Here is a 23,040-nt window from a genome sequence, read left to right on the forward strand (position 1 = left end):
CTATTGTTTCCTCCGCTCATTACCCGCGTTAGGTTATAATGAGGGGTCTAGAAAAAAAAGCTGCACAGAAGGAACGTGCCACCCCCTCACCCAAACGCCGTCCTGTTCTACCAGCAATTTAGCTCTTCTGTTCTGGCCTCTAGGATCCGGGAAGAGCCTTTTCGGTGCGTGCGTGCTTGTGCGTGTGTGTGTGTGTGTGTCTGTGTGTGTATTCCTAGAGAGCAAGGTGTAAACAAGCACAGGGGAGCGTTACTTACACTTTTAGAACTAAGTTTTAAACACGTAGAATGTTTCTGTGAAAACTGTTTGGGCCACAAACGTGATTTATGAAGTTCCCTTGTGATCATGCCAGGGATGCTGATGTTCAGTAGTTTGTGTGATTGCCACGTAGTATCCATCTGGGGCATGCCTTCATAACTGACAAGTTTCCTTAAGAAAATGAGAACGACTGGAGTGAGGGGGGATAATCATTAAGCTGCCCCTCCGCCTGGTTTGTCACGTGTGAAATCCACATGGCAGGAAGGACACTGCTCCACCCTAGGGCGACTCTAGACTCCGTCACTGGCGCCCCCAGGAGCGAGGTCGGGTTGCTCAGCAATTAGCGCTGACTCCTAACGCGGTGCAGTGCGCTTGGTCACTTAGCAACTTTGGGAACCCAGATTGTGGGACTGGTCACACTAATTCAAGTTCAGGGATTCTCTGTGGCCACTTCACCCCAAACTTTGGAGAAACTCTATCCTAAAGGTTCAAGCTTTCCTAGGAGGCATCGTTCTGTTTTTCCGAGTGTTTAATATGTTTCTTTAAAAATGAAGAGCTTCCTTCCTGCGGGAGGCAGGTTAGGTGCAGGTCGCTGGAATCCTCTGCTGTGGAAGGTGGAATGAGAAGGCTCGCAGCGCTGCGGTCCTTCTGCCGCGCTTCCAAAGCCACGTCTGCAGCGGCCCGGAGACGGCCCAGGACACGAATTCTCAGCTACCCCTGGGGGGTTTGCTCAGGCGCCCCAGGAGGAGCCACGCGCGCTAGTCCGCCCCAAGCGCACACACCCCAGCTCAGCTGCCCAGGACCCCGAACAGAAAGATGCCTGCAGGTTCCAGGGAGCCGAAGAGCCGGGGAGCGGCTCCGCCAAGGCCACGGGCTGCGTGTTCCAGAATTCCGGAACTGCAACCTACCCGGAGTTTATAACTTCACGCGGGTGGGTGGGGGTGGCGGAGGGGGCTGGGGCTGGGGCGCCCGGAGCGAGAGTTTGGCAGGGAACTTCAGTGCGTACAAAGTGACAGTGTTTCTGGTGGAAAGCAGTAAACTTTTATTTTCCTCCCACAGCAAACAAAGTGGAAGTAGGGGTAGTGGAGAGAGAGAGAGAGAGAGAGAATATAGGATACAGAATACGATTGTGGAATGCGGAGCCTTAGAGGGCCTCCATAATCTGTCCCCCCGCCAGTGCGCGCCGGTTCGAGGTCCTGGTGCTTGAACCCGAGGGTGGACACTGGCCTCCCACAGTGACGAGTTGGCGTTTGTAAGCAAGTCTGGGTGCTTAGGGCCCCTTCCCGCATGCGAAGGTCATTCGCGCGTTTCAGTCTGGGACGAGAGGACAGTCTGGAAGGGAAGGTGCCGGTCATTTTCGGAAGCTCAGCAAAGGACGGGCCGCCTACCAGGGGCGGAAATCCTTAATTACACCCTTCTGCCTGGGAATCCATCTTCCCGTCAGTGTCCTGCGCTCCGGCCTCCTGGGGTGACTCAGCTGCCCTGAAATGCCCACTCAGTGGAATATCAAGGAAAGTAGTTTTCTAAGAAGGTTAGAGGTTTGATTACACGGAGCAGGGTTTCCACTTAGGTCCCAAGCAATCACCCGCCCCCCCGCTCCCCCTCCCCGCCACCGGGAGAAGAGGACAGAGCCCCCCGCGCGCGTACCCCGCACTTTGTTGGTGCGTGTGAATTTCACAGGGCGCTGTGCGTTCATTAGTGTGTGCAATCAGCGGCGGGCAGACCCCCTCATCAGAGCCGAAAGCCGGCAAGAGCCACTCATCAGCGTGAAGTGTTATTCATGGATGACCCCTAAATCACGGCGAGAGCAGGGGAGGCGCTGATTGGTCACCGCGTGGGGGCCTCGGTGCTGCCCCGGCCCCGACGCGGCCCGGAGGGAGGGGCGGCGAACGTGGTTCAGTCCGGCAAATCCCATTTGACGGAAAAAGGCAGTACACGGGGAATCTCTTTTTTTTTTTTTGAATAAAGAAGAAGAAATAAAGTACCTGTCATCTTGACAAGTGGCGGGGCGGCGGAGCGCAGGATTATAAATGACCGCAGCCGGGGCCGGCTCGCCCGGGATGGGGCTCTCCCGCGATCTGCACTGGGGAAGCGCATGGTAGGCTCCTCTCCGCTCTCTCTCACACACACACACACACACACACGCACACACTCACACGCGGACACGTGTACGCGCCTGGTCTCGCGGGCACACCCGGCCCTGCGCGCCCACCGGCGCGCCCTTAAGGTCCTGGATGGCTCGCCGCCGCTCCTTCCCCCCTTGCTCGCCCTCCGCCTCCCCGCCGCGGTCCTCCGGCTGCCGCGCCGGGACCCGACAGCTCCGGCCGGGCCGCGGCGGCCGAGGAGGAGGCCGGCGGGAAGGGAGGCGGCGCGCGGGGAGGACAGAAAGTGAACTCATTGGCGCTCCGTGCGCGCCGCCCCCCCCGCCCCCGCCGCCGCGGCCGGCGGGGGGCAGGGAAGGAAGTTGTAACACTTGCCGCCCCCTCCCCGCGCCCTCTCCCTCCCTCTCGGCGGGCCCCTCCCCCGCGCCCGGCGCCTTTGAATTTGGCCGAGCGCTGGGTGTGCGCGCGGCTCGGGCGGACGCGGCGGCGGCAGAGCGAGCCGGCGGCGAGGGCGAGCCGAGCGCGGTAAGTGCGGCGCCGCCGCCGGCGCGCCCTCCGTCCTTGCTGGGGTCCTAGTGCCCGCGCCGCGGCGCGGGAGCGGAGGGCGGGCCTCGGAGCTCGCAGGCCGGGGCGCGCTGCTCCTTCTGCGCGGCGGCCGCGTCTCCGGGGCGGCCCCTGGGCCCCGGCCTCTCCCTGCGCCCGCCCCGCCCTCGCGTCCGACACCTGGGGCTCCTGCTCAGGTGGCGGCTCCGCCGCTGCAGGGCGCCCGCAGGACCGGGCGCCGCGCGCTGAGCCGGGGAGCCCCGGGCTCCCGGGTTCCCCGAAGAAGGCAGCCCAGCGGCCGGGCGTCCCGCCGGGGCAGAGGGAGTCCCGCCGCTCTCGCTCTGATCGGCGATCCCCCGGTTCGGCGGTGGGGCGCCGCAGGCTCGGAGAAAGTGGCTGCCCGGGTTCCGCGCGGCTTGCAGCGAGCGGGAAGCCCTGGGATGTCACCTCGTTCCGGGGGAGCAGAAATCAGGCTTCTTCAGGAACCACGGAGCCAAGTTGGGAAGGAGCGAAGGCAGGAAACCCGGGGCCGGCATGGCGCGGGGAGTGGTGGGTCTCGACTGAAACTTCATCTGGAAAGTCTGGATGGGGCTGGAAACAAACCAATATCCCAACCGGGGCATTTAGAAATAATCACAGATTTATGAGTCTGGAACTCAATCTAAGTCTGTATCGCGTTTTACAACCGATTAGAAAGAGCTTCAGGTGGGTTATGCATGATCCCCACTGAACCCATTATGCAGTTCGGATGCCATTCTTAGCCGCCTCACCTTTAAGGTAGTTGGAATGGTGACCTGCTACTAATTCTTACTGCGGAGAACGGGTTACGAGTAATTCCACCGTGTCATAGAGCCAGTGCATTTGTTTTCTGAAGTCATTATAATTGAAAGCTAGAGGAAACTTTCCAGGTACTTTTGGGGGCAGTGCAGTAGAGGGAAAGGGTGAGTGCTGCAGGGTCCCAGACACTCGGGGGAACAGGACTGACTCTTCATAATACTCTCTCTCTTATCTTCTGACAGTGTATTTGTCAAACATTTGTAGACTCTGGCCGAATCCACTGGGTGGTCTTTCCACTAGAAACAGAAATAGGTTCAGGCATTACCTTTTTCTTCTGCCGTCAGAGAAGGGAAAAAAGGCAAGCCTGACATCTCTGGAAAGCCTAGGAGAGTACCCCAAAGGGTGTTACTGCAAATGAACAGAACTTTGTGATCTGATTCCTTTAGTGAATATGTTGAGAATAGGATGCACACCTCCCTCCTTGCAATTGCCTACCTAGAGAAGTGTTTGTAGCCTTTCTGGTCTATTAGGAACAGGGTTTAGAATTAAGAGTAACTATATAATTAATTAAAATTCATTACAGATTTTAGTATTTTAGTTGAAACAACAGATTTTACAATACATCAGTAAAATTGCTTTGTGCATGCCTTCATATATTCTTAATTATCTAACACTTCTGGCTTGTATTTCTTAATACATGAAATTCTTGTCAGAGCCTTGAAAGTTTCGATTTGTGATTCTAAATGCAGAGGAAATATTTAATTCTTGCTCTAAGAGTGAGAGGTTAGTTCAGTAATGAGACTTGCTAATCCCACTTTAAAATGTCATGGCATTCACAAATTATTCTGAATTCTTCAGTGATAGGGGCTTGCAGTGAGTTTAGTTATTCTATTGTGTGTTTCAGGATTGTGTGTATATCTTCCTGTCGTATTTTCCTTAACAAGCTTGTCTTTTTTCTTACATGAATTTTAATATTCCTCTTACCCAAAGAAACTATTTTTTGCTAGGAGTGAATATATTTTACATAATTAAAAAAATATATATATATATATAGTATGAGAAAAAGTATTTCCTTTGAGTAAGACAAATATATTCTTACATATCCTACACAATTTTTATGAAAACTGTATTTATATACCAACAACTGTGCCAGTGCTTACCTATTTGGAAAATATATTAGTATCCTATGCCGGAAGCATTAATATCAGCAGCCCATAGGCAGAGACCACCGACCTTAATGAGGATTGCTTGATAATTTAAAATAAAGCAGATAAATTTATAGTAGAATTGTGACTAGCTGTTTTTCTCAATTGAATCATTTTGCATGGCTGTGTTTATTTTTTAGAAAGAAATGTTTTAAGTAAATTATAAAGGCTTTTCCTACTATGGTCTTGTAGGCGTGTCATGAGTCTTTTGGTTAGAAAAGGGAACCTGCTTTATTAGGGTGAAGACAAAGAAAGAGAAGGATGCTTATTTGAATAGTAGAAAGCACCTAAATGGAGTAGAAAGTTCTAAATTCATTCAGAAAGAAAACCTAGGTAAACAATAATAATCCAGTTGGCAAGTTCAAACTAGTCTTTCTTAGCTTTGCTTCTGAGAGCCAAGATTAATTATTTTCTTTGTAAAGAATCCAGCAAATAAGAAACCAGGCAAAAGTGTGTGACTATCATTGTGACTATAACCACCTATCAGAAATACTTTATTACCTTTGAACTTGAGGTACGAAGTGTAATGTTTTGCAATAGCTGTGAAAGTGTGTTTAGAAATACTGAAGTTTCTCCTACCTATATCATAACTGGGAAATAAGTGCTGGAGATGGTCATAGTTGGATATAAAAGTGCCATAAAGACACTTTTATTAGTTTATTAATATTGATCATTTTAATAAATGCATTACCTCCTTTCTATTAAACTTCATTTCTCCCTTTAAAAAAATGATTTCTGGGCTGAGGAATGTCATCAAGGTGTTTTATGTGAATCAGCATATTCAGCAGCTAATGAACAGTCTGCCCTTTCCTTGAAAATGTGCTGTAGAAACCCGTTAAGCATGTTCACTTACATGTTGCTTATCTACCCACCACTTTATTTGATAGTCAGATGTCCATTTTTAACTTTCAGGACATACTTTATTTACTTAGACTGAGAATATCAGCAAAGAACACAGTAATTTACTGCCAAACTTTTACTCTGATCCATAAACAATTCTACATCCCTTTGAATTTTCAGTTCAAGTCACGGCTCATATTTGTTTTATAAAGTTGAATGATAGTCTGGAGAAGAATTTAACATGCATTCAGAATTTTAAAAAGTGTGTTGGAAAGATAGCACAATAATGTAATGCTACTTAGAAGTTTCGATAACTATGACTTAAACATTATGTCAGGTAAGCTTCTCTGAAAACACAATTAAAACCCGATTTTGGAGAGATCAGCTGTTTTAAGACCCTGAAGGAAATTTTGTGCTTAAAAAAAAAAAAAAACTTCTTAGTTTCAAAACTGATTCATTGTTGTGTCTTATAAAAACTGATTTATTTCATACTTTTTTATACCAAGCATTACCATTATGAAGCTCTCCTTCTAATTGAGATTAATGTTTCTGAGCAAAGAAGTAGTTTGGAGGGCTGCATTCATTTTGAGTGCTGTTGTAATCAATTTTAGATACAGCATTCCACAATGGATCAGTTTGCATCCAAACCTGCCTTATTATGTAGAATTAACTTGTTGGTGATTGATAGTAATACTTCTGCATCTTGAGAAGTCATTTGTTTCCAAACAAGTGTGATGGCTTATATGAGTTTCAAAATATCGCTTGTCATAATTAAAACATTCTTTGGGGGACTTAATTTAAACTTTTTCAAAGAATTATAGAAAGCCGGAGGAAGCAATTCATTAGCACCTTTTCAACTAAAATATCCTTTTCTCCCCCAAATACAAAATGACTCAGGGTGAATTTTCTTGTCCATGAAAGAGCTCTATGGTCGTTGGAGACATAAATGGTAAACTTTATACATCTAGGTTGTTTCCTTTCTCTTTTATCAATATTCTAGTTGAGTTTTTCAAGGGTTTCTTAGAATTATTGCTGTAAATCTTGCACAGGTGTTATAACTTTATTTCACAAGGTGGTGGGTATCATCGTGACTATGAGGGTAAGGCATGTGGAAGTAATTCTTTATCCTCTTTGGAAACTTGGGAAGGTGGTGAATATTATTGTCCCTACTGTGATGTTTGCATTTGTTGCTTACTAGTGAATGTCGGCCTCAGCTTTATCAGCTTTTGTTCTCTTCTGAAAGACTACGTTAAGGTTTTCTTGGACTTGACTGGTCCATATTGCTTTGCTTAAAGTAATGTAGTCTCAGTAAAAGAAAAGAAAATATTAAAGGCATGAAATATGAGCTTGGTAAAGATAAGCATTCTAGTATAGCCATAGTGTATAGCATTTTAAAATAAAGATGTGACGGCTTCATAGGGCATATAAACTTCCCACAGTGACACTGTTCTTTACTTTCAGTAAAAAAAAAGACTTGGCAAGAGACTTATTTATTATATTTTATTTATTATATTTTAGTTTTCTTCTCTTTGTGATAGAGTATTTACATGGAATTAGTGTTTTGCAGTTAAAAACATTAATTAGAAAGTTTTAAATCTTAAAATAATGCACTTAAAATGCCATTTACAAAGCATTAGGTTAGCTGTTAGAATATAAACTATCAAAATGCAGAAACATGCTCTTAAGTGTATAGGAATTTCATATGCCAAGCTACAATAGGATTCACTTGTTTGGAAGACTTTTGATAAATTCTTTTATGGTTTTGATTAAATAACTCAGGTGATTGGGTAGTTAGAACAGCTACATAGAATTTTGGTGAAAGATACTAATCTACTTAAGCCTACTTCTTTGTGCTTTAAATAAGTTACTGTGCAAATTATTGTTGGTATCATGGAACATACAAGTCATGTGAGTAGATGATTGAAGCCATGTCACATAATAATACTAACACTAACAGCAATAAAGAGCTCTACTGCCCTATTCATACTCTTTCCATCTTGAGAAAGTGTGTGATAGGTGGCAGTCTTAACTGAGTTCCACGACTTCAATGAGATAATAAATGGTTCTAATGTGTTAAAGAGCATAAATAGAATACCATGTATTTTACCACCAAACTGTGGTTACTTTCTTTTTTGTAAATTACGGCATTGGTAATCACCTATAAAGATAGAGCAGTTTTAAAAATCATGTTCCCCATATTAATAGTCCTCTGGCTTCCTCTGAAGCATGCAGAAAACAGATTGTCCCTTTTGAAAACTAAGTGTTTTGAGAAAAAGAAGGGCATATATGCATACTTATATCTTCCATATGCTATTATATAAAACTTATTGTGGGGTACTGTTTGTTGATAAAGTGTTTTCAAGTATTGTGGAATATCTTTTACTTCTGTTAGGAAAGTTGAGGAGTGGATAATGTGATTTGGTTTGCCCTGGGGCGGGGTCATATTATTTAATAATAAGCAGCAAGTTTATAATTGGGTCTACTGAGCCTCTGCCTCAAAACCAAAAGGATAGATAGATAGATAGATAGATAGATAGATAGATAGATAGATAGATAGACAGACAAATAGAAGAGAGGAAGAGGAGATAATATGAATGAATATCTTTTACAAAGAATAAAGAATGATGGTCTTTTGAGCATTTCCTTTATGTAGCATTGTGACAGAAAAAGCAGTCTATAATGAGCAAATTTGGTCATTTAAGTTAATTGGGTAAGTACAGAAGAAATTTACCTTGTAATTTTTTTGCATTTTTAAGTATATCCATTTTAGATCCAAGAATATGAGTATCATCAATTTTTTAAATTAGTCCAAGAAATTCCAAGTATTATATATGGTTCTTCATATTGACACAGAAGAGAAAATGTATTAACATCTCTATTTTATAGGTATACTTTCTTTGTATATGGAACTGAGCACTAATTTATTTTTAGTTATACATTTTATAGAGAGGTTTTTTTTTTTAAAAAAACACTCCAATTATTTTAAAGACCATTTAGGAAGTACTTACAAGGTCACTTGTCTTTGAAGATAAGGCTCATAATCCATGTATTTTAGTAATTCTGTCATTTCTTCAATTATTAGTCAAACTTGCCAGACTTTCTGTGATAATTCCTCTTCAGACTGCCATAATTTGGAAAGAAATAACAGTTTGGTAATGACTATTCTGAAGCATTTCTCAATAGGGGGATGATGTGAATTTGTGGTTCCTGCTTTCCCCAGAAAAGAAGAGAAAGCTATTCTTTTATGAGAATTATTTTATCTCATCTTGAGTTGAATTAAGCTCAGCTAATATTTTATGATTAGAATCGTGGAACCCCCTGTCAGTACGAAGAGGTGAGACGTCTTTTTGATGACAGGGGCATTTCCAAAGAAGAGGTCCTTTCCTTTAGGCAGCTTCAGTGTCCCCATTGTGCCAGCATTTGGCTTCCGTGCTGGAGAGGTATCTTAGGAGAGCTAAGATATTTGGAGTGCACACCGCAAGGTATGTTATGCAGAACGTGATAAGACAGGATTGGAATTTTTTTAATTGCCAAGAAATGCATGAAGTATTTTAATAGGTCTTCATGAAGCACATGCAAATGTGTTATTATTGGGATATGTTTATTTCGGTACTTATAAAAGTGAACCTATTGAAAAGTATACTTACTGTTTATTCTCATGTACCAAATGCTCTTTTAAAGTGTAACATCTATGCTAATACTTTTATCAGATAATTTGGAATTTGTCAACATGTAGGTGGAAAAAAAATTGGCAAGGAACTGGTTCTTTTAAATAGCTCTTTTAAAAATAGCTGGCACAGGGCTTGTCATTTAAAATAATTAGGAAAACCAGGAGAAGACAGCTGTACATTTTTATTTCTTTCAGAATTTATAATAACTTCCAGCTGAAGAAAGCTGTCAGTCCAATAGTTCTTGAAGAACAAATCTGCCTTTTTTTTTTCCTCTGAGGAACAAAAAGAGCATATTGCACAGTGTTACTATATTTTTCTCTATTTATGAGCAAAAGAAATGAATATTTTAAAATAAAGGTTTTTCACCTAAATTTGGTGTAATGAAAAGATGAGAATAAAAAGTGTACACAAAAATATTGCAGATAATAAGTGATCTAGTACTTTAAATAAATATAGAAAAATGCCCACTATACTATCAAAAAGGAAGAAAAGCTGTAGTGTAAACAAACATTCTGTCTCTGGATTTCCACAAAAATAAGGCATTCTTCTTACAGTGATATGGCTGAATTTTGATGACATCAATAATAATTGGAGAATAACTTGACACAATCAAAATAACTAAAATATGAATCCTCTTCATGTTCACTAGTACTTTAAGAAACATTTGCAAAAAATTAGAAACCTTTTGAAAATAATAATACCGACCACGAAAAAGGGAATATGTTTGTTGCCTTACAAAACTGTCAATGAATTTGGGTTCAGAAAGAGGTAAAGGTTGAAGAGAGATTCTGCCAGCATGTTATCCTTCAAATTAAAATAGGACAGACTTTTTCCATCCGTAATAAAGTTCTAAGTTGGTTAAGTTAATTTTCAACTTGTCTTTCCCCATGGAGCTGCTAGCATATTTAACATTTAAAATAAATTTCAGTTTAAACAAAAATTAAAGTTGTTATGCATTAGTAAGGTCTACTTGTCAAACCAGAAGGGGATCCTTACTTTCAGAGTAATTACGATGCTTCCGTACAACTTTTCCTTGCCAAACATGAAGAAAATACCCTATTCTGTGTTTCCTGTGATTTCAAAATCAAGTAAAGCAAAATTCTTCCTTACTGATTACTTTTGCCCTAAACTACACATACAATCGATGAAAAAGAAGAATCTGCTATTACAAACATTTTTATCAACAGTGTTGTGTTGTCATGTTTAGTTAATTTGCCAAGAAGGTTTTTTTTTTTGGTTATTGTTACCAATTTAAAAATTACACATGTGGTAGGGACTTTGAATCAATACTTTACTCAAAGTAAAATTCATCTTTAATGTTTTCTGTCCTGTGTTTTCATTGTGATATAATTTTCTATATTGTTTTATTTTGTATATTAGGTATTATAGTATATGTAGAGGGTTATAACTTGAGAGGAAAATGAATCATTGCGAAGGACATAATTTTAACATTAAATGTATTTTTAAATGTCTTCCTTCATGTTAGGATTTGGAGCACAATCTATTGTAGGTAAAAACGCAATCTCAAATGGAAAAGTCCTCATTTAATATTCTTTCATATCCAAATATTGTTTTGCTAATAATATATGTAAGTAAACCTTAATAATTTAAAGTATCTACACATGTGGCTTTTATCTTTCACATGTTTCCATTAATCAGAACTTCTGATTTTTGTTTGTATGGATATTATGCTCTATAGTCCGCAGTTAAGGAATTGAAAAATATTAGTAATCAAAACACACTAATTCCAGTCTAAGTTTGTAAAGAAACCTAGAAGGAATTAAGATGACTAGGTCAGGCTGGTGTTCTAGAAATTATGAAAAATAATTTAATGAATATCCCATTTCATATAATCTCGACACTTAGAAACTCTTCATTAATACACATGCATGCAATATCCACACAGATAACTGAAAAGTTATTTGCTGTAAGAGTGAAAGGTTAATGATGTATTTCTATAATTACCCTTCAGTCACAGAGCGTGACTACATTTGTAAAATGAACATTACCTTTTAAGATACATATTCTGGCTAAAGTAACATCAGTATAATTCCTATAATATCGTATTCAGTTAGCAAGTTGGGTCAGCCCCTCGGCGAGGGTGCCTTGAGGTAAGTCTAATCTCTCTACCTTCAAGTTTTACATAAACTGTGCATATTGCAGCTCTGCTACTCAGGTTTTTGATTTCCTTGAACAGTGGAATCTTGAGGAGAGGACCAAATGCGTGTCACATGATTTGCCGTCCACTAATTCTCCTCACATCATCTGATGAAAGTACTTTTAAAAACTGCATTGCACTTCAGATAGGAATTTTAACCTATCAAGTTTGGTGATTTTTATATTTAGCTGTCATCACCCAAGGGTCATGTGAATAACTTAAATCATTTTTGTGTCTCTTTCATTTAAATGTAACTTAAGGTCTAGGAATTGGTTGTATCATTACCACTTGAGCTTTGAAGAGGCTATAATTTATTTTAAAATTGTAGATGTTTTGAAGAAAGCTAAGTATTAGTAGTCCAGAGTCTTGGAAATTGCTATAAATGCAAACCTTCTAGGGATAGTTTTATTTTTTATTATTTTGTTTCTACCTTTTTTTTTTTTTAAGAAAAATCATACTGTCTAGGGTATTTCTTATGACTTAATTTTAAATCTGGAAAATAAGCATTTGGTGTTGGATAGATGCAAATTGTTAATGCACATTCTACATTTTTTTCCCCCAAAAGAAAGATATCTCAAGGCTTTCTGGGTGAGGTTCTGGTTCTTTTGGGATTAAGAATCATTGCCATAAATGGCTGATTTTGGTGGAATGGTGTTCTGTGGTTTTTAAGTCTTCGTTATTACTTTTAAAAGAATATCCCATCAGGAATAGGAAGCTTTGTGGATAAGCTGCCACTCTTTGATGAAGGATTATACATTCTCTCCTAAATCTGTGACCCCAGAATCTATTACACAATAGTTTTATCAAGTAGCACATTAAGTTGCTCATAATTTCATTTCCTTTAAAAAGTTAATTGGTTCCTTTCCTAAATCTAACATTTATGTGGAATTTTAGTCTAAATATATGTTTTAGACATGAGTAGACTTAACTCCTAAAATCCAGAGGTTAATCATTCGATGCAAGATAATGAAGCCAGAAAAGTTTTGAAGGATGCTTTTACATGTATGCCAGATGCCCAGTGAATTGATTTTGTGGAGTACTCAGTCATTTACGTGGTTTGCTTACTCAGTAAAGTCTGCAGGGTTCCTAGCCGGCCTAAAGTTCTTTGTAAGCTGTCCTCATGTTAGTAATATTGAAAGCAACTTGAGAAAGAATAGCATATAAAAATGAAGCCATTACATACTATGAAGGTTAGCTAATTTTCTCTGAACGTGTTTGTAAAAAGTGGGCTTAGTATAGCGTGCTTTGGTCATAAATTTAAAAATAAGAATGGATGTTGTGTTACATGATTGTGTTCCCATTTAGAATGAACAATTCCCTGCAAAGCATTACGAGTCTGATGAAAGTGTGTCATGTTCTAAGGAGACTTTGTTTTGGTCAAAGAAATAGATGAAAGATTGAGTGGTCAGACTGTATTTATTTGTAGTTATATCAGTTTTTATTTAGTCCATATCAATCAAATAGAAGAAAAATTCATCCTATTAAAAATCAAATATTAAATATTAAGACATTTCAATTATGAAACACAAGTGATTAGACATAAAAAAGCATAACTTATTATAGACAAAAAATTTGTCTTACTGAATGGGTTCCTATTTCTAAACCTACTAGCCTCTAAAAATTTAAAAAGAGTAACAAAGTTTACTATAAAATTGCAAAATGAAGAAATATATTTTTTTACAATTCAAATAAGTCTGGTTTTTCTATACTGATTCACTGAATCATACTGTATAAACTTCAAAGGATGGCTCTTTGTAATGTTCATATTCCTATTCTGAGTTTTTATCCTCCTAAGATTTTATATCTGCACACTTATATATGTTTATATCCATTGTGAAAGTTATAAAAAGATATATATATATGAATCTAAAAAATTGTTTTCTCTTCTTCAATATTAAAAATATGAGGGAACTAGTTTAAAAGATAACTTTTCATAATCACTTTAATATGACAGTTGACACCTCAAGCCTTCCTAAAGGATTCTAGACTTTTATAACAGGTATAAATATGATTTTAAAAAATAACTGCTACTACCTAGAAACTAGCTAGATGTAACCAATACTCAATTACTTCATAAGAAATAATTACTTTTAAGAAGGAGAAGAATTTAAATAAGACCTTAAATTATTTTATGTAAACATGTCCAGATTTCCAATTTGTTACTAGTAAAACACAAGGCTTAATACATTTTAAAATAATTGTCTGGCTGAAAAACATTAGTCCTTACGTTGCCTGTTTGTGATTCTTAGATGGTATGTGTTCTAATTTCGTGTGTAGCAGTAATACAGATTAAGGATTTTGAAGAGCAGGTTTTCCTTCTATTCTCCATCAGCTTGTCCCTGAACCCTTACAATCCCTCTCTTCATTCTGTTAAGCCACTATCAGATTCTAATCTTTGCTCTCTCCACAGCTGTTGGAGGGTCTTTTTTTTCTTGCAAGTGTAATTACAAATGTGTGTGTGTTCTGTGCACCTCGCTTTCTGTAAGTGCTGGTAAAGGAACATTAAAGGACAGCAGGATTGTTCTGGGCATATGTTTCCAAATCATGTGTCAGTGGTTATTAGGAAGAATTGCAATATTAGGAAGAATTGCAAAAATTAAAATGCAACAACTTTGGCATCACTGATATTGAGCAGTAAAATATCTGAAAATTTAACAATTTCTTCAGAACAGATACATTTTTATGGAGTTAAATGCCACTGAATCAAGTGGTTACCACATTTCTGTGGGTCATTCTTCTAAAGTGATTAATTTAAACTCTAAACAAAATATGATAATTTTTACTCGCCTTTTAGCAACTCACTGAATAGGATATTATACAGAGAAATGTATTAATCCCTTGCATTTATTTTGTTGTGCCAAGTGGGAGAATGAATGATGTCATATGAACACTTAACAAATCTACAGTGATTTAATCCTGTAGAAATTAGAAAGAGTGCTTTTTGAAGAAAATTCAACATATTTACTTGTATTCATATTATTTATAGAACAAAATTGGAAACTGGAGCTGTGTATACACCTTAGGAAATGTTAAAAGTTGTTGACTTTAAATGACAGCCTGTCTTTTTTATTTCTAACATCTCTCTCTTAAAATATCAGAGTTTTTTCCATCTCTGTGTAAGGTAGGACTGGCTCTCTTTAGGATTAAGCAAGCACGCTTTCTGAGATTAGAAAAGTATACAGAATTATAGAGTTCAATACTTAATATGTTTAATTGTCAAAGATGTTGCCATAAACACAATTATTTTTGTTTTCTTCTTGAGATTCTAGAGAATATCTGTTGCCTGTTGAAAATTCTTTGGAGGGGGCAGGATCTGGAGAGGCATAAATCAGACTTCTTTTGTAGAAGATAGACCTACACGTAGTACATCCTTTCTCTGCTACTTTTCATGTGAGCATATTGTTTATAGCAAAAGGTATTTAGGGCAAAATAATGAAAAATGCTTTAGTTCCGGGGAACCTTTAGAGAATTGTTCAGGGGAAGAAAGGTACTACTTTCCAGTCAAAACCTGAAAATTTTCCTCTTTTATATTTAATATATTAGAAATTAATAATGAACCACTGCCATGGAACCTATAAAAATTACGAAGCTGTGTAAGGGTGGAAAGCTCTGTCCTGATTGGAATGTCTCTCTTTATTTTTAATGTCTGCCTGGTTTACACAAGGATGCTTCCTTTCTCAAATCATTTCAGTCAAGCCCCACGTGTTTTGTCAGTGTTCTGTGTCCAAGTGACTGTGTCCTGAGGAAGTAAGACATGATGTCAGACCCCTAGGAAGGGTTCACTTCTAGTTGAGGCGTGATATAAAAGGTAACTGACACTCACTGAGGTTATTAAAAAAGCCAAAAGAACATAATGGAAGAACTACTTCTATGGTCAAATTGTCATCTAGCAGCTCAAGGATCTTGAAATGTCAGAGAACTTAAGGGATTACAAAAGCAAAGACTTGCAGCGTGCAGCCTTCCTGTAGCAAAGAGACATTAGCCACGCCTAAGAACTCTGTGGCATCTCGGAAAGGACACGAGTCAGTACCTACTGACTAATAGCAGAAGTGCCCTGGGGCTCACAGATGTTTACAAGGATGGAGGAAATCTGAATACATGCCTCATGCTTCTCCACCCCGCACATACATTGCCATAGACACCCAACAGGATGAGGCTTTGGAAGCCAGGGACCTGGGAGGAATAAAGGTTGACTGTTTGCCTCCTTCCCTGTGGAATAACTTGGCAAAATGTTTCTTGAGCACTTCCCCCGCAAAAACCCTGTGAAGGCAGTGCAACTTCAGCTTTGAGCGTGGAGCCTGGCCCAGAGGAGTCCATCAGGAAATAATGGATGCAGGGATGAAATCACCCCCTCCACATCACTGCCACGTGCTCTCACTAGAGAAGAGCTCCCTTCTGCAAAAGGCTTGTGGCCTCTAGACGTAGGTCATCCCTGAGGGCCACTCAAATTCTCAATGTGTAGGATTCTTTTATTTTAAGATTGCTTGAGATTCATGTTAAATATATAGTAGCAACAAGAATCGTCAGCATTTAGATGAGAACAGATTTGGCTGTAGAGTGTAGCTCTCTGAAAAGAAAATGGGGGTTGACATGGGGAGGTGAGGGGATTCCAGGAGAGGCAAGCAGAAAGAGCAGTGCAGGGATGGATGACAGCAACCCTGGATTCAGGAACTGGTACCAGCGATGCTGGCAGGAAGTGTGGATGAATGAAATTGGCCAAGTTGTATTTCATATTAAATTTTGCTTCTACACAGCTATGTGTTCTCTCATATTTCCTAAAATATGTAGTTCTCTTTCATTTTCCCGTTTTTGAAAGAGACATGGGTACAGACAAATGTGTCTTTACTGTTAGAAAAACATCAGAGCAAATTTGATAATAAATGGTGTTGACAAAGCCTGAGAGTCAAGAGACGTAAGGATGATGGGAACTGTGGGCTTCGGGGCACACACTTCCCCCAAGAGGAGACACCACATCACACCCCTAGACTGGTTGTTACCATGTGGGGGTGAAACAGTGTTGCCAGATTGTGAGATTTTTTTTTTTCAAGAAATGCCAGAATATGAATTATGTGAAATCTTGAGGTTTTTTAAAATGTTGGCTCATTTAAAAAAAAAAAAAAAGCAACACACAAAACACACAGATAAAACAAAACACGTCTGCAGGCTGGGTTTGGCAGTTGGGCCACCCGTTTGCAACCTGCGATAGAGATGCAGAGATCTGCATTATGCTTCTGGGAGACCGTGGGGGAGCAGCAGGAAGGGAGCAGAGGATCCCCCACGCCAAAATCTGTGATAAGTTTGGAGAGAGAGTTTGGGTCCAGATTGCGGAGTATCTTAAATGTCATCCTCATCTACCCATTTTGGAGAAGAAAATGTTTGCAGTTTGCAGTACGCTTTTTCCTGCTTTAAAACAGAAACCCAGGTTGCCAGCAAGCCTGCCGGAAGCATTATTCTTGCAGAGGCAGGCGGGGGTTAACTGACGGTGGCTGTTACAGCCTAGACTTAGGCCCTGGCACCCAGCCACTTCCAAACCCTCTCCTTACCTCTCTCTCCTGCCCACTGAGGACTGAACATCCTAGGCTCGTGGTGCCCTTTGTGCACCTGTAATTTGGAGGGAACTACAATAATAGCAAGCTATAGCAAATATATGTATGACATATATGTAATATAATATATATACATACATATATACATATGAATATAGCTGGCATTTGAGTTATTATCTGATCCGAAGTCAAACATGTCATATTGCATTAGGTCATACCCATTCCAGTCAGTGAATGCAAAGCACATTGCAGTTCCCTTGGCACACTGGTGTTCACTGTTCTGTGTAACCGAGTTCTGCTCTGAACTAGAGAAGTCTGCCTAAATCACATTTCTGTCATGTATTTGCTGTGTGACGTTGGGGAAAGCCGCTCTGTCTCTGGCCCTGTTTCCTCATCTGAGCAACGGGATTGGGTACAACAGCTGGCGGCCCTGGCCCAGTGCCCCGTACGCTGTAGATACCACGTGGTGGCGGCTTTAGTCCTCGCGTGGCATGTCTGTGGCAGCATGTAGGGAATGTCAGGCTCACTAACCTGGCTTCAGGTGGGCTCCGGAGTCAGAGTTGGAGACCAGAATTCATGTCCCAACCTTTGTGAAATGGGACGCTAACATCTCAGTGAGCAAAAGCATGGAGAGGGCGTACTGGTGACAGGTGGGCAGTGCGTGACTGTGTGTGAGCAGGAGAGTGACCCGTGGGTGTCCAGCAGGCCGACCGCTCGATGTGAACTCTCCAATTTAGGTCAGAAAGCCTTAAAACCAGTCCCAGAGCGCCTCTCTTCACTTGGGCTGTCACCTAGATTCTTACCTTTAATTAATGAATAATCTGTAACCACTCTGATTCGCTGACCTGCCAAGTTCCCGCGAGAAGGGCAGGAGGCGCTCAGAAGACCCTGTTCAGGTTACTGACCCTGGGGGCAAGTCGGCAAGGTGACAGCGCGCCATGCCTTACCCGGGCCACCACGGGCGGCACAGCGGAGAACTGTGGTGCAGAATCACTTGAAGAAAAGGGGGTGATGTCTGTGTACATTTTACAAATATTTGTATGAAAACAATGAAGAGCTTTTTGACATTTCAAAGAATGTAAGATTCATGTTCAAAATTTACTTAAAGACACATCCCTAATGATATCAGACAAGTGGGATATGTTGTGGGCCAAAAAATCTGCCTTGACAGGGTCGGCGTTTTAAGTATATTCTAAGTATATTCTCATTTTGTTAAAAAATGAAAATAAACAGTCTTTTATTCCCCACATTACTGTTGGAATAGCCTAGCAGTACTATGTATACACACACACACTATGTATGTAATATAGTATAATATACAACTATACATTATATAGTATATATGCATTAATAATACATTATATATATATATATATTTTAACCATAATATTTAGAAATTCCAGAAAATTTTCCTTGGAAATTTTGTACCCAAATTTATAACATATTTTAAATGTATTGATATATTAAGTAGAAATTATTACAAAACAAACTTGAATATAGTAAAAAAGAAAAGTTTTTATTTCAGTAACAGAGTTACTTAGCATTTGGAATATATCTTGTTTGTTTCTTTAAAATAATATATAGTACGAAACATATCCACCAGCATATTATTTAACCCTGTGGATCTCCTAATGTTTACCGAAAAGCACATTTTAAGCATCATGTGTGAATGTTAGCCGGCGCCCAGGGACGGTAGCCTCTTCTGTTCTTTTATCAGCTCTACTGTCTTCATTACGTTATCACTTATTCAGCATCTGTTTTGAGTCCGACCATGGTTGGGCTCTATGAGAAGGGGTGCAACAATAAGGACGTACATCTTAGACACCCCGAAGTAACATGTCATCACTAGACAGGGGTACCAGTGGAGAGCTGGAATTAAATCTGGAGCGGTAACACGAGCTGTAGTATATTCCCTGGGAACTCAGGGCAGAGAGCGGGGCTGCAGGGCGGGGTCAGTTGGCTATCGCGTCCCCTGCATCATTTCCGACCAGTTCTCTTGATCACTTCTCTCAGGCTTGAGGAGCAAGCTGCCCCTTCTGTATCTGCATCTTCCTCTTGGATCACACGCACTGGGAGGTTAAGAGCCGTCCTCAGGACAGCCCTACTGCTCACCATTCCCATGCACGCAGTCATCGGGTCCTGCTGGCGTTCCCTGTGCTGGGCGTCCGCACCCACCCTCCTTCCCAGCCTCACCAGACTCTCATTGTCCTCACTTTATTACTTACCTCCGATGCCTTCTCACCGGGCTTCCTGCCACCAGCCTCTCATCTCTCCAATCCATTTTTCTCGATTGCCCCCGAGAGTATTCTTCCCAGGACCCTGAGCTGATCATACCACTCTCCGCATGAACTCAGGCCCCTAGAGGGAAGCCCAGACTCCTTAGCATGGTGTCCGGCTCTGTTGTTCCAGGGCTGCTGAAGACCCTGCTCACCCGCCTCCCGCGGGCCCCTCACACACAGCGTGCTTCCCCCAGGCAGCTTTACGTCCTGTTCCCCAAGCACAAGACAAAGCCCCTCCCCTTGTGCACTGGGGTAAACTGTCTCTGCGAAATTGTTCTCGGTTCTCTTGGGAGAACTAACTGTTCATCGCTCTCTCTTGCTCCCATGTGATAGTATTTGTAGATCTATTTATCACTTGCCTCATTCTGTACTTTTAATGTATTAGAATCAGAGTTCTGAGAGTAGGAAGGAATTAAAGATGGTAGAGGTGAAGCATCTTTTTTAAATGGGACAAAATGGACGCTGGACAAAGAAGAAGCAAATGCCCAGGGTCTGTTTTCTGTCGCCCTTGCGTCTAATCTCAGTGCTGTTTACCATGAAGCTCTTCCTCCCTTTGCTCAGCGACACTTCTCACACCTTCCCCGCATCTTAGCAGCTCCCTCTCTCCTGCCCTTGTCTGGTCCTCTCCTAGCGGGCCTGCAATACTGGAGCTGCTCAGAAACTCGCGCAGAGACCTTTTCCGAGCCCTGTGATACCAGAGATCCCCACAGCCTCCGTGTCCACCTCTAGGCAGACAGTTCACAATGATTCCACTCATAGCTTCTCTTCTTAGCTCAAGATCTGTGTGTCTGGAGGAACCTTATAACTTATCATCCAAACAGGGATAATCTGAGAGTGAAAGTGGGCGCTGAATGCCGGCACAACTAGTGTACCTTGGGAGAGTCCTGGGCCAGCCGATCGCTTTGGCATCCTGGGTACCTCGAACCATGTGACTTACGCTCTTGGATGTTTCACGTGCTCCTGAACTAACATGTGATCTGAACTTGATCTTCCCCTGAAAATCTCAGCCTCTCCCAATGGGCCCAGACTCAGGGAATGACGTGATTATCCATTGTTATCCATCCAGAAACCTTGACGGCATCCTTGGCCAGTTCCAACACACCACTCCCTGTATCCAGTTCATCACAGGGTCTAGTTTATTTGTTTATTTATTTGCTTTCTAAATACCTCTTTGAAACCATCTACTTCCTTTGTCTCCACCACTGCCATGCTAACCCAAGTTCCCCCGATGTCTGGACTGGATCACACAGGAGCTCCTAATCGATCTGTCAGCGTACAGACTGGAGCCCTCTCCAGTTCATTCTGCACACGGCAGCCAGAGGGATCTTTTAATTATGCAGATAGATCATATAGTCTTTGTTTACAACAATACCTAATGCAAACACCCTTATTTCATCTTTCTTCACTTTATTTATTGTACAGCCCATACAGCTGGGGATCTTGGTTTTGTTCCCCTTTGTTTTGTTAGCAACACAACATACATAATCCTTGATAAATACCAGTTGGTTGAATGAACAAATGAATGACAGATCCAGGATTAAAAACGTGAACTTCAGACTGCTAATTCTAGAGGCTTTGTATTTCTTTTTTCCTCAAAAGATTTTAACCATCTTGAAGGTAGAGGTTTGTGTCATTCTATTATTTACTATCCTATCTTTTCTCATTTTGGAAAATGGAATATTCCCATCCACCCTTTATTTAGTCAGTACTTTTCAACCATACCTATGTCTTAGAATTATCTAAGGAGCTCTCAAAAAAACACTAATGTCAGGATTTCAGCCCAGATTAATTCAGAATCTCTGTAGTTAGGACCTATAATAATCAGTAGGTTGAAAAACTTGGAAAATCCTCCTACGTGTGTCTACTGCACAGTCAGGGTTGAGAAACCACTAATCGTCCTTCTAGTCCCATCTCACACATCATCTCCCCCAGGAAACCTATGAATCTCTCATTTTTTCTTAGGATGTAGTAGCATGTAGCAGAGCATTATACTATTAGCACTTATTTCATTATTTTAGGACTTCCATTCCTATGTTGTAGGTCCTTTAGGGTTAAGAGTACACATTATGTTTAGGAAGTTGATGATGCCTGAAGAGTTTCTTTTTAATTTCCTTTTCTTTGACTTATGTCCACTTGCCACTCGGTGAACACTTAGGGTTAATAAGCAAGATTGGTCTTTGCTTCTGATTTGTGGCTGCCTCTGTGGTTGAACATGCCAGAAAATGTTTCTTATCTATTCCGTCTTATTCCTGACCCTCTAGTGAGCTGGAGGGTCACGTGGTCACCTCATCAACTGAAGCCTAGATAGACCTGGTGAGTTTTCAACCAGGAGAGGTAGGCTGAGCACATGTCTCCTTATAATACTTAGAAAACCAACTTTCCATCAGGATCTCAGACTTTTTAGGAAATGTTTAGGCAGCTGTTATGCATTCCCTTAAGGTTTTGTTCCATTCTTGTATCATATAGCAAGGTGAACAGAAACCTAAAATGCACACGGAGTAACCCCTCTTTCTCATTCTTTGGGAGTGGGGTAGTGGCAGGTATAAAAGCCATTTCTTAAATGTATGCATACATTTATTGACCCAGATACTGCATTAGTAAACATAACCACATGCGACGTTTTGTTTTGTAAGGGTGTCTTCCCACAGGCATAGTGAAGGAGCAGGTTGTAAAACAGTTTCTTCAGGCAACATTGCAACTTTCCATGGGAAACTAAAAAGGCAGTAACTTCATAGCATCTTTTTAAAACTTGCCCTTAGCGGCTTCAGTGTCAATGATGCAACAGAGGGCATGTGGAAGAGGCACCTGCCCCTACTCCTCCCCACCCCCACCCCCCTGCTTCTGCCAGGAGATGGGAGAAGGGACCTCAGAGTCCCAGCCATTCAGCACACATGAGTCGTGAAATATCCTTAGTGGCATCATCCACTCGACCAGATTTTACCATCCTGCCACGGGAATCTTTGTGTCAAAAAATGCTGAGTGAAAATGCCTATAGTATGGAAATCATATTTTGAGTAGTTTTATGATGGACTTCCCAGTTTATGTCTCACCAAATTGCTCCTGCCCTATTTTTTTAAAAATCCAGATGTTTACTCATGTGTAATTGTCTACTTGAACCATTAAATTCTGGTTTCTTACAGTATCATAAAGAGAAAGAGAACAAGCAGGTTTAGAACTCCACCTGAATTTGTTTTGTGGATAACAATTGGTGTTGGATCTAAAATGGGATAATTAAAGTGAGCTACCTATAAAATGGAGCTAGAGATACGGGGTTTGGTGTATTCTGCGGTTAACTGTGGATCCCGAGAAGCCAAGTGCACTTCAGGCTTATTGTTCAAGCAAAGCCACTGGGATAACATCTTACTATGTAACTTTGCTCAGGCTCAGGCTGACTGACTACAATGGCTGGCATTTCCCCTGTTCTCACATGTATAAAAATAAAATCAGAAAGCATGAGAAAATGCGGAAAGGCATCTGGTAGTACAAAATGAAGACATGTATCCAAAAGGAAGCATTTTTCCTTGTAAAAACCACAAAACGTTTGTTTCATACAATTAACGCTGAAAAGTATAAATCTCACATAATCCATTGAAAGTGCAATGAGTAACAGAAAGTTGAAATATTCTCTCTGATATTAAATAATACTGTAACTTCATGGCTC

The 23,040-nt window shown here is 41.0% G+C and overlaps 2 protein-coding genes across 10 annotated transcripts in view; one reads left to right on the plus strand and one right to left on the minus strand.

Annotated features, from left to right (window-relative positions):
- TENM3 (teneurin transmembrane protein 3) overlaps window positions 1–23,040 on the plus strand; it is a 1,816,466-nt gene that overhangs the window by 1,276,465 nt on the left and 516,961 nt on the right. Inside the window, exon 1 of one of the 9 annotated variants that reach the window (XM_057505070.1) lies at window positions 2,765–2,885. The exons of the other annotated variants lie outside the window; for them this stretch is intronic. The gene's annotated coding sequence lies outside the window, so the exon portion shown is untranslated. Of the gene's footprint in view, window positions 1–2,764; window positions 2,886–23,040 lie in introns of those variants that run through there. 9 annotated transcript variants of the gene reach the window in all.
- LOC118916816 (uncharacterized) lies at window positions 757–2,880 on the minus strand. Its single transcript, XM_036894082.2, has 4 exons — window positions 2,415–2,880; window positions 2,244–2,336; window positions 1,265–1,590; window positions 757–929 (listed from the first exon to the last, which is right to left on the minus strand). Exons 1-4 carry the CDS (start codon window positions 2,654–2,656, stop codon window positions 757–759), a joined length of 834 nt encoding a protein of 277 aa, XP_036749977.2. The 5' UTR covers window positions 2,657–2,880.

This window comes from Manis pentadactyla, chromosome 7 (assembly GCF_030020395.1).
Source record: "Manis pentadactyla isolate mManPen7 chromosome 7, mManPen7.hap1, whole genome shotgun sequence".
Lineage (NCBI taxonomy): Eukaryota > Metazoa > Chordata > Mammalia > Pholidota > Manidae > Manis > Manis pentadactyla.

Bases quoted from the DNA above. Each gene is read 5' to 3' on its own strand.
- LOC118916816 (XM_036894082.2), bottom strand. From the start codon at position 2,656: ATGAGTTCACTTTCTGTCCTCCCCGCGCGCCGCCTCCCTTCCCGCCGG. The intron at 2,337-2,414 runs GTGAGTGTGTGC...TCCCCAGTGCAG, and splicing joins GCGCGTACACGTGTCCGCGT to ATCGCGGGAGAGCCCCATCC. The intron at 1,591-2,243 runs GTACTTTATTTC...CTTCCCTTCCAG, and splicing joins GCCACTTGTCAAGATGACAG to ACTGTCCTCTCGTCCCAGAC.